The following is a 12,040-nucleotide window of genomic DNA, read 5'->3' on the forward strand; positions in this document are numbered from 1 at the left end:
ATTCCCTGTGGAATGATAAAGAAAAGAAGGGTTTTAAAAGGTAAAGTAAAATGAGTCCTGAAGTTCCCTGACCTTTGTGTCTTCTGAATGTGTGTTGTCAGTTACTGGGAAAAAGTACGTCCCTATCTTTGTCAGTCGGCTTGTGTGCAGCATGGCTTGGGGTGACATTTGACTGGTGCATTCATTGGATGAGGAGCACTACAGAGACTCATTCTCACTTCCATTGTGCTCCAGGCATGGGACAGCTACAGCACATCATTGGATATACTTATTGCTGAGGCTTTTCATTCTTCTTCCGTCTCATGTCGTTCTGGTTTAGGGGAACCTGTCAGTGGTTACAGCTACAATGCTCCAGTGAGAGTCCTCACTGCCTGAACAGTGTTGGTGCTCAGGGAGGAGATGCTGTGACCCTTCATCCCACCTTCTGGGCGCATGCACACTCCTTGCATGCCAGGGAGGGATGTGTGGGCATTGCCTGCCTGGCTTTGCTGCCTGCCTTTAGATGAAGAAACAGGAACTTGGGAAGAGAAGTATATGCAGTGCAGTTCCAGTCTGTCCTTGATCTAGATCTGTGAAATACATCCATCCTCTGTTACAAACCACTCAGTAAAAATCGCTGCAGTCTTACTGTAAAGATTCAAGAATACAAACACTGAGAAATCAAATCTTTTCAATTAGTAATGATTAATTCTGCTAGTAGGGTGAAGATACCCTGACCATTGCCATCTCCTTTTTTGCCTTTCCTCCTCCTGCCTTTGCCCATTCATCCAACTCCAAGAGAAGGAACGGTAGAAAAAGCACAGGAGCTTATAGACTGTAGAAGGCTGATGGTAAATAATTTAAGAAGAGTGAATTTCTATTTTGAATCAAGGAATGGAGGATGTTAGAGAAAGTGGATGTCTGTCAAGGAAATTAATCTAGTGATAGTCTTTCAAGGGTGTCACGCTGTCATGACTGACCTCTTGAACAGTCTCTCAGATGAATAGGGCATAAGCAGACTTTCCGCTTCCCTGACACTTTAGGAAAACATTTGCCAGATGCAGGCATGGTAAATTTATGCTCTTACAACTTCTGAGAGCTGGAATCTTCCCAATTAGTTTCCAGAAGCTCAACTTCTTCATACTTTCTTCAGTCCTTTTGCAGAGGGTTCCATAAATTGTATGCACTGATAAGGCACAGCCATGGGGCTGGAGGAGTCCCACAGAAGTGAGAAATCATGCTTCATTAAATGTTAAGCATGGTTTCTACATCTCTAAAGTTGCTCCCAAGCCAGCAGATTGGTTGCAGCCACAGCACTTGGACACTTCCAACTCTCTAACACTCCTGTTTCTTCCAAAGTTCAGTTTCTTGTACCATCTGTAAATCTGTCATTTATGTTTATTCTTGGATGGCCAGAATCCAGCCGTCTCCTATCCCCAGAGTCATGGAAAATAAAGGCTATTGAACAGAAATTGATCCTTATCAATTAAGCTGTGCTCAGTGACGTAAAATGCAGTGGCCCAAGCCACCTTACCAGAAAGTCATGAAATGACTCATCTTATACCATGCTTCAGAGGGCTGTAAATTGATCAGGGGAGAAGAGTTTCAGAACTGGCAGAGTAGAAGTGATCAGAGCCCTACTCTCCATGGATGCTGGTTAAATGGTCGAGTGCTAGAGAGAGATGCAGTGTGAATTATTGCTCAAAAGGAAAGGTATTTCTTGAACTGAAATGAACTTAGAGGTGAACTTCTGTGAGAAGAGTTCACAGGTTGTCTCCTTAGCGAGCATGTGTGAATGGTGCATCAAAACTCAGGGCACATAAATAGAGATAAAATATTAAGAAGAAGTAAGGGAGGAAAGATCTTATTTCTTCTTAATATTTTAAGAATATTTTGTGAGATAAAGTGGTATCAGAAATAATGGACATTAGAAAGCAGTTTCTTTCTCTGAAAATACAGTCTGCAATTTTAGTGAAGCTCAAGTATGAGAGATTGTGCTAATAGCAGGAAGGTAATTGCTGGCATATTCCCAGATACCAACTTCTTCCAGCTGTGCTCCTGCATGTGAAATGGGAGATTTCTTTGCCAGGCAGCCTTTCCGAGAATGTAAAAAACATTGGATTTTGGGGGAAACGACTGATATCGACAGCTCAAGATCTGTCTTGTCTTGTTTTCACATAGGCTCCTAAGTTCTAACTGAACTCTTTTGACACTGCTCCGTCTGGTTCGCAGAGCTGTATTTTACACTCTTGTATCTTTATGATCATTTTTAACTGTCCCTTTTAACTCTTGATAAGAAAGCAACTATACTAAGGTGCTAACTTTATCTTCCAGGCACAACCCGCCCTCCAAGAGAAGGAGAAGTGCCTGGTGTGGACTATAACTTTCTGACTGTGGAGGAGTTTCTGGAGTTGGAGCGAAGTGGGACCCTTCTGGAAGTAGGAACTTATGAAGGTATGGAACCACAGGCAGTGAAAAAGCACTTCAGATAACTGTGGTAGCACACCAACACATGCATCAGCCTCCCTTGAGTTAACCAGCTGAAGTGAGGACCTCACTTTCCTTCCTAGTGCTCTACTACCCTTGTCTCTGTGTAACCTGAGAGGGAATCCCAGTATTGCTGTGCTTTTGCCTTTTCCTTTGAAGATGACTACCTCAAAAGACTAACATCAGTAGGGCAGGGATATCTAATATGAAATCCAGTGGCAAAATACTGAGGAAACTCAGAGAGGCAGTGAGGGGAGATGCATCTGTTCTTTGTATGCACTATGGCTCATCTCCTGTTCACTTGTTCTGCCCTCCTGCTGTCTCTCCCTTCATTCTCCTTAAGTACACATCCTTCATCACCCAGTTGTCTCTCACTATGCAGCTACATGATGCACTGCTTTTGGCCTTTTTTGTCTTCTTTTTTCTTGGATAATTGCTTCTAACTTCAGTCATTGTGTTGATTCTCTTTACAGCACAGATTTACAAACAACAGCACTGAGACAGCCAAGGGGCACTGAAATGTCACCAGGGTGAGAGCAGGGAAAAAGAGAGCTTTGACTTCCAGAGAAATGCAAGGCAAACTGGCCAGATTTGTGTAACTAAATCTGCAATCTGTATCCCCGTTACATTGAAAACTCCTTTTATTTTTTGCTTGGGTTTTTTTGTTTGCTTGCTTTTTGTTGCATTTTTATTTTATTTTTTGATCATTTTATTTTTTATTTTATATTATTTTATTCCCTAAAGAACCTTCAGATGTACCTTTTGAGAAGACAATGAAAAGAAATGTTACGGGTTTGAAAGTCCTTCCAGTGTACTCCAGCTCATTCATGTCATATTTTCATTCACAAGAAGTTCATTTGGTCTTTCTGTAATTATTAGAAGTTGAAAGAAACTTATTCTTGCAGCCATTAATAAGAAATATGAAATACATTTCAAAATATGAACTACACACAAGTAGCCAATGGTCTTTGAAAAGCAGTGATCAAATATGAACAAAAAAAGATTGTGATATGTGGGTTTGGTTTTCTAGCTCTAAAAATGTCTCCAAACACTATTTGTTTAAAAACTCCCTTGTAGGGTCACCTTTAAACCTCGCACTTATTCACAATTGCGGTGTGAAACCTGGTTTGCATGAGGATGCTAAATGTATAACTTGGTTTCACTCCTCCACCTCTTTGAGCTGATTAGCAACATCAGCACCAATGTTAATGTTCCAGCAGCAGCACTTCTCCAAAATGAGCTTTTTCCTCTCTGTGTTTCTAATTATAACACTAAATTAGTTTTCTTTGTCACGGTGCTCGAAATAGATCAGCAAAAAGGGCCTTGCCATTGCTTCCTGATCCTGATCTTATTTGTTCTGGTGACCTTTCCACTTGGAAATACAAAATGAGTAACTGTCTGTAAACTGGCTCCTGGGACATGCTGGGAATTGGTTTTCAGGGAGTGCTGTACCCATCTGGGATAGTTATAACATGGTTGTTTCATTGCTTATGTGATTGCATGCAGCAGCAGCTAAACTGCTTAGATTTCATGTGTTGTTGCTCTTCTGAGTTGCTGAAGACGAGGTTGATTTCTCAGAAGTCTAATGCCTATTTCATTTCTGTGGGCGATAGAAGTGTCTGAACTTTAAAGGAATAATTTGTCAGAAGTGCTGAGAAGCGTCTTTCCTTTCTTGACATTGGTGACGCTGGTGCACAGTGGTTCTGGAGAGTTAGCCCATGGAAGGAAAAATCAATAACAATAAAGCAAATAATAATGATGCATGTGTACACATATGCATCGAGACACATTGCTATTTGATTGTAATGTGAAATAAATAAAGTTCATTTTTCATTTAGAGCTTCAAGAAATTATTTTGCTGCCTTCTGAGATTTCTTTAATGGCTTTGTTGTACTTTTTTGTAAATCTTATTTTATGACTGTATTGATCAAGACAGTGTTAGTCTTGGTTAGCTCTTAGGAGATGGTATGATTCAGTCTCAATGCAGCAATTTTGTCTGCAAAGACCACAACGTAAGTTAGACTTCTAATATCCAAATCTTAAGTTTATTGCCCAGCTTTATAGTCTTAGATTCCTTTAATTATAATTTGGTTTATGCTGTATTTTGCTGCCTTCCGTTTTTTGTGGGGTTGATTTTCAGTGCACCACCATTGTTGATTGTATTTTTGACCCTGTCAGTGATGGCTTATTCTGAACCAGAGGGATGGAACCCCAAAAAAGGAAATAATCTTCTCTATCTCTCTTGAAGAACAATGAAATAATAGCTTTAATGCATGGCTTTTATTATTGGTAATGCTACCTATTGTTCTGAGTAGGAATCAGTTGCAAAGACAGGGTTGCTTTTGATTATAGCATAATTCATAGACTCATGGAATGGTTTGGGTTGATTTATGTTTAGATTAGGTAATTTAGAGTTGAAGGAAGGGGAATGCTATGAAATGGAGCATGGAGATGATGAATGGGGAAGTTCTTGCGTGCCCAGCAGCCACAAGCTCACGTGGCTCAAGCAGGCTGGTGGTTTGGGGTCAGGATGGTCCCAAGGTCCTTTCTGGCCTTTAACTTGTAAGCATCTGCATGTGGTGGTGAAGGAGATGGAGGTATGCCCTGTATTTGTGTGCTCTTGTTTCAGCAGCTGGAGAGGAAGTCTGACCCAAATGATCAAGGTAAAGTTTTGGTGCTACTGGATGACATCTGTTTGCCTCTTGAAGGCATAAAGCCACCTGGAAAGGGGAAAACCTTGTGGGAGAAGACATAGCACAAGCATCTGTTTAATAACAGTTACTGAAGAGAACTTCTGGGGAGAAAGGTTAGAAAACAGGGAGCCATCAGAAGAGGAGTAATACACAAGACTGACGCTGATACGGATGCTATTGATTTGGAAAAAAAAAAAAGATCAGGTAGAAGAGAACGGTTGGAAACCATAAAAGAGTAGGATTGTGTATCAGGTTTTGAAAGAATAACCTGGGTTTTGAAAATGTTCTAATTGCAAAGGGAGAAATTGCAAGCTGAATAGGACAAAAAAGGTGTTGCCTACCTACTGAGCTGCACAATGTCAGTATTATTTGTTCTGGTGCACAGCAAATTGGTTCCTCTGGGCAGTTTTTGATTGATATCCTGGTGAATGCAGGCATGGCAGTTGCTTTTCTGGTCATCTGTGACCTCCCTGGTGTGTTCTGCACCAAAAATGCTCCAAAAATTGTCATCGGATAGCACAGGACATTTGAAATCCTTACTTCCTGAGGTTTTCAGTTCCAATTTTAAGATGGTGACTTTAAACGTTAACACTTGGAAACTTCTGGGGTTTTCCCTTAATGAAAACTTCATGTTGATGACATGAATCCAGAAGCTGGAGCTGAAATCCTGGAAGACCTGCCCAAAGCTGTGATGCTGCCCCAGTATTGGTGCTTTTGGCACCACACGTGTGCTGGTAAGGCTTCACCCAAGATGCTCAAGCCAGTTAGTAATTACCATTGACAATTAGGAAGGGAAGAATCTTTTCAGACTGTACATTGTTTAGGTCTTTGGTGGGTAGGAAATCGTGATAATTGTAATCTCAGGCATTTATTGACTGCTCCTTCAGGGCATAAAATACTGATGGATGCGTGGAAGTAATTGTGTAGATTACTGATTATTTAGCAATTACTCCTACATTTGAGTCGTGAACTCTCACAGGGACCCCAAGGAAATGCAGAACCACAACTTCTAGATTTTATTCCCATTTCTTCCCCATCTGCTCAGTGGCTCTGAACAGATCAGGTAACTGCTCTTATACTTCATGTTACTGGCCTGGAGAATATTAAAACAACACTTACTCCTCTCTTCATTAATATTTCATCAGATATCTGGCACATGCAGTTATCTGCTATTACAAATAGGAGAGAGTGGAAGTGATGGTATTTCAGAGGGTTGTGCTGAACGCAGACGTGGAGATGTGTGCTGTGCAGAGACACATAGGGACATTAGTGTCGTGTCTGAATTTTGAATGGGAGGGGTTGCTGTGTCGCTGGGGTCTGGCAAGGCTGTATTAATGAATGCCTGCCCAGCACTTAGTGATCCTCAAAAGAAAAAGTGCTGCACTTTATAACATGTGAAGGGTTATTACATTATAGAGTATTATTGTCAAGGCATCATCTTTCATTCTCAGGACAAGTGTTACGTGATTGCCAAGAGAAGTAATAAGTAATCTGCATTAGTCTCATGACTAAGATGTAATGGGGTGACCTGCTAACATTTTTGAAGTGTATAAAACTAGCTACTGTAGACAGGGTCTTTGATTGTGGGACTTAATGAGTGTAATAAATTATCTGAAGAGCGCAGTTAGAATTTCAGCTGAAGTAGAGAGGTGTATTCAGCTACATGCTTCAAATTAAGATGCCTTTAGCCTGATTTCTGATGTGCAAGCTCTCCTTGGGTTTCTCTGCAGCAGCCATGCTCCCCCAGCTGCTTTAGCAAAAGAGCTGTCTTTAATTTGCTGGTCTTCTGGTGTCTTTGCAGGCTATGGGTCTCACCAACTTGGTACAACCTTGATATGAAATCTGTGTCTGTGACATGCAAAACATGATAGGAAGATATGGTGAGAAAGGGTGGCAGATGCTGGGGATGTCCATGCAGCAGAACAACATGTTCCGCTTAATGAGATAAGATTCGCTTATTATTGTTTCCACACGCAGATTGACTCAATAAATCATAGTGGCTCCTTTAGTACCATTGCAGTGTATCATGTCAAATATCCACTTATTAAAATCTGTGCACTGCAGAAAGATTGCTGTTTTATCTTTGGCTCTTATACTTTGCTTTTTTGTTATTGTTGTCATGGTTTTTTAAACCACCAGTAAGACAAGACACTTTCTTGAGCATGCACACAATGGTCAGTGTTAAGCATGAGTGTTGCTATACTAACGTGTCATCTGATGGCAGTGCTGCATTCTACAAACAGCTGAAGTGGTAACTGAGTAAGTTTCTTTCTCTAAAAGCAAATATTCAAATATCTGATATGGTTTTAGAGTGCTTTAGAATTTACGATGGCATTCCTGATCAGCTGCTCTCTGTGCACTTTCTCAGTGTGAGCTCTGTCTGAAATTGTTCATTAGTAGTCCCACTTCTCATTGTTTTGGATGCATTCAAAAACAAAAATGTTGGGGGAAAAGGTTGTTCCCAAGCACACTTTCTGGGAAAAAAAATCTACAGTGAACTAGTTGTTTTTCTCCTAAGTTAGTTTTCAGGGGTATTAAGGGATTATTTAGTCTCTAACCGCAGTCTGATGAAGCCCTGAAGGCTGTTCATACTAGTCCCTTGTTAGGTGGCAGCCAGGCACATTTTGGCATTGTTTCTTAGTACTGGATGTTCTCTGGACTCTCTAGGAGTGGCTGCTCCTCACTGGTGTTACCCAGCTCTGATGCGGCTGTGCATCCTTTCTGTACCAAGAGGCATCTGGCCTCTTCGAGCTGTGGCATTTCCCTGCTGCTGCATAGCTCGCTACCTTCTGGACAGGCAAGGTGTTAGTGTGATGCATCCTCGAGGTGGAAGTATATATAGAAATATTTTAAGTATCTGCAAGAAGAAGAGTTGTATATTGCAATGGCTTAACGTGGTATTGTTTCCAGCAGCCTTGTGCTAGGTAGGGTGTTTTCCAGCTACTTCTACCCTCTGCATAAAGCTGAAGGAACCTTATACTTCTCTGTATAAATCATGCACAAGCACATGCTGATTTATGTTTGCTAATATTTTTTTATCTATTTGCAAGTGGATGTAGCTGTTACTGTAATACAGCTGGGCTCAGGAAACACCCTGAGCTTCCATAGCCATCTCATGCCTATAGACTCATAGACTGGTTTGGGTTGAAAAGACCATAAGATCATCTAGTTTCAATGCCCCTGCCATGCTACCAAGGTCTTACTGCTTCTGTATGTCTTTGCTTTGTTTTAGAGATTTTTCCATGCATTACATGTGCTTAGATGCAGCTGTACATGAGCGTTAACAGTAGCATGTGGCAGTACCTTGTGATATTTCAACATAGGAAAAATCAGGATAAATGAGACTGGTTTGATCTGTAGGTGTCTTTCTGCTATTCTGGCAGTTGCCTATAAGGACAGTAATCAGAGTGTATGCTGAATTTCAGACAGAAAACGCAATATGCTGTCATGGTTTAAGTCCAGTGGGTAACTCAGTACCATGCAGCCGGCTCACTCACTCTCTCCCTTCCAACCCCCGATCCTGGAGGGATGGTGAGGAGAATTGAAAGAATGTAACTCCCACGGGTTGAGATAAGAACAGCCCAGTAACTAAGGTATAACACAAATCACTGCTGCTGCCACCAATGATAAAAATGATAATGGAAATAACAAAGGAAGAGAATGCAACTGCTCGCCACCCACCAACTGATACCCAGCCTGATCGAGCAGTGAATCAGCCCTTCCGGGGTAACTGCCCCCAGTCCTACATCCTGGGCATGACGTGCTGTGGTATGGAATGGTATGGAATACCCCTTTGGTTAGTTTGGGTCAGGTGTCCTGTCTCTGCTTCCTCCTGGCTTCCCCTCCTCCCTGGCAGAGCATGAGGCTCACAAAGTCCTTGGTCAGGGTAAACATTACTGAGCAACAACTAAAAACATCGGTGTTATCAGCGCTGTTCCCAGTCTGAAAATCAAAACCACAGCACTGCACCAGCTGCTAAGGAGAAAAATGACTGCTGCTGCTGAACCCGGGACATATATATATTGTGACATTTTGACTAATTTAATAAGAAAGCCAGTCCAATCTTTCAGTTAACCTCACCATTAATAACTGCAAAAATTGACAGCGAATCCACTATTTCAAGCAAATTGTATTTGCATATATTGTAGGTTAATTTCTTGGAGATCTCTTTCATTGCCTGTGTTTTGCTTCCGATCCAGATGCTGTATCTGCGGTCTCCTGGTTGCCTGGATACTCTGAATTTCCTCAAGGCAATTGCTAATCAATGTGCAGTTGCAGCTAGGTGAATCCCACAGACAGCAGCCAGATCTGTCATCTAAATGTAGAAATCTGTAGCAGAATGCGATCTGGGAAGAGAACAGACAAAACACTGTAGCAGGAGCTCTGCACCCAGGAATCTATTCATCCTGTGCTAATCAGACAGGAGCACTTGTGCTGGATTAGATGAGCAGCAGCTCTTCTGCTAAAATTAAGGGTCAATTGTTTTGGTTCTTGTACAGTGCAGAGAAGAGCTGCATCTCAGAAAACAATTACATTAATAATTACATTTAAAGTCTTCTTTGTCAAGGCCTTGCTTAATTTTGCTGCTTATCTCTGAGTCTCCCAAAATACCCACTTGTATTAAGACAGTACGCTATGAACTGCTTTTTAAAGCACGAGCTTTTAATGGAGCCCTTGTTAACACAGAGTGGTAGCTTTGAAGATCAGATGCAGTTCTCGTGGATGCAGGGTCCTCTGTGCTACACAGAGGCTTTTGAGTTTCTTGGGAGTTTTATAATTGCAAAATTATGCCTCACAGTAGGTGTCAATAAACAGTGAGAACTCTGCTTGGTCCTTTCCTGAGAAACAAACACACTCCCAGGCCTAAATCTCATCACACCAGAAAGGCAAGACAAGTTCTCCTCCCCCAGAAAAACAGGACAGCTGCTGCAGGGCCAACGCCTACAAATTAGAGTAAATAAAATATACATTTTGGGACTGCAGTCTTCAAGTGATGTTATACAATTAGGACTAATGCTCAGGCTCGGAGTTGACCTTGCACACAGCTTCTCTGCCTTCTCACACCTCTCCATGTCAGATCTGCTACCCTGTCCCAACCCCAGCAGCCTCTGTGGTCTCATCTTCCCTCTCTGCAAGGTGAAACACCTACTTTTGTATCCATTCCACTTTAGACACTTTTAGACTGTTTCTTTGCTCTTGTTCAGTTCTGCCTGTTCCAGAAACAGCATCTTTGATGGATGGCGTCCTTTCAGCTTGGATTGAATTGCATGGTGCTTAGCAAGTTTTTATGGATTAGATTCAGAGTTATTTACTTAAGGATAGCTAATTGATGTATTTTTGTGAATTACATTTCAAATTCCAGGTCACATAAACAAGTTTGTGAATTTTCTGCCTGTCAGGGGAATGTTTAATAGGAATGTTTTGTTATTTTGAAATACAAATTTTCCATTAACACTAGGTTTCTAAAATTTAAAAAGGAAGTTCTCTTGGCTGACAGCATTGCTTGAATTCATAAGCTGCAGGACAGGGTAGAAGCTGCTGTAGATTGCTTTCATTGATTATGATCACTGCTTGAATTGGCAGAGGAAGAGGTGTTACGATGAGAACTTGTCTTATTATTGTGATTAGCTGTTACTAAAGTCTAATTACTGCACGTGATGCTAAAATGTGTAAGATGCTGACACTCAGAGATAAGGAGATGAAAAGAAATCAACTTATTCCAAACAGCTATTCTGTTTTTTTTCATTATTATTGTTCTTTTTGTGCACTCTCCCAAGTGGTGCTTTACAGTGGATGGATTAAGTCATGGCTTTGGCTGCAAAAGCTTCCATCAAACTTTGGTTGTGGTTAAATAAGTTGTAAGCACCAAGGGACTGAATAAAATAAGGGTTAGTGGAAGGTGATGACACTGAATTCAGTTAATGGCATGTGCATCTGCTAAGTGAATGCGTTGTTGTTAGCTATTAATACAGTTGCTGTAGGCAGGATTCAGATGTGAATGAGAGGAAGGTGAAGCTTGGAAGCCCAGTTCCCATAGGAATCAGACATGGGAAAGTGCCATTTCTGAAGCAGTCCTGGCTGCTTCGGATTGGCGTTTCCACAGGAAAGTAGAGATTTTCCCGTTGTCTTGATCCAGAAATCTCCTTTATTTAGGGTACAGGCTGCTCTGTTCTGTCTTTGAGACATCATGTTAAGGGCACAGTCCTCAGAAGTTCTGCAGAGCTTCACCTGAGTTCAGCAACCCAGGGAGTCCTGCCATAACTGCTGTGCTGAGTTTAATAAGTGTTTTGAGATCCTCTGGGATGGCAGATGCTCATGTATGCACATGTAACGTGCTGTTAATAATTAGAGCTGATTGGATATTCAGTACAAATTACGCTGGCTATGAAGTTAGCCCCTTCTTTTAGGCTTTACAAGTGTTCCACAAAACACTGTTAAAGCATATTTTTAAATGTATGTTTTTTCATAAGCATTGATTCAATTTGAATAAATAATGTCGAGTCTGAGTGTTTTAAAACACTTGCTGGGCTGTTCACTGCATCAGTTGTCAATGGTGCGTGTTTGGATTTCTGAGTCATAGGGTAAGTATCTTTACAATTTATAGGATTAAACATGAGTTTTGATGATTTTCAAGTGCTAGTCCTTCCTACTGTTGTGCCTGCCCCCACGTCTGGGCCCACGTGCTTTCTCTTCAAAAAGAACTACTTAGAGAAGAGAAATAGGTCTGATTGCATCTAACAAATGTGAGGAAAAGAGTATTCCCATTTTCTCTTATTCTCCATGCCACCTGGAAGCTGGCTTGTAGCTTGCTTTTGCAGTTTTTCATCATGAGCTCAGTTGTTTCCCAAATCTGAACGTCCTTGTGTGAATCTGATGGAAAA

The 12,040-nt window shown here is 41.2% G+C and overlaps 1 protein-coding gene across 25 annotated transcripts in view; it reads left to right on the forward strand.

The window, feature by feature from the left end:
• The window catches only part of MAGI1 (membrane associated guanylate kinase, WW and PDZ domain containing 1), a 338,512-nt gene that overhangs the window by 247,809 nt on the left and 78,663 nt on the right, over positions 1 to 12,040 (forward strand). For all 25 annotated transcript variants that reach the window (XM_061362388.1, XM_061362394.1, XM_061362387.1 and 22 more), the window contains exon 3: positions 2,314 to 2,433. In XM_061362388.1, coding sequence (XP_061218372.1) covers positions 2,314 to 2,433 — 120 coding nt within the window. The remainder of the gene's footprint in view (positions 1 to 2,313; positions 2,434 to 12,040) is intronic.

This window comes from Neopsephotus bourkii, unplaced genomic scaffold, assembly GCF_033783945.1.
Source record: "Neopsephotus bourkii isolate Nb327-2 ecotype Australia unplaced genomic scaffold, CSIRO-AGI_Nbou_v1 NB_1120, whole genome shotgun sequence".
Taxonomy (NCBI): Eukaryota; Metazoa; Chordata; class Aves; order Psittaciformes; family Psittacidae; genus Neopsephotus; species Neopsephotus bourkii.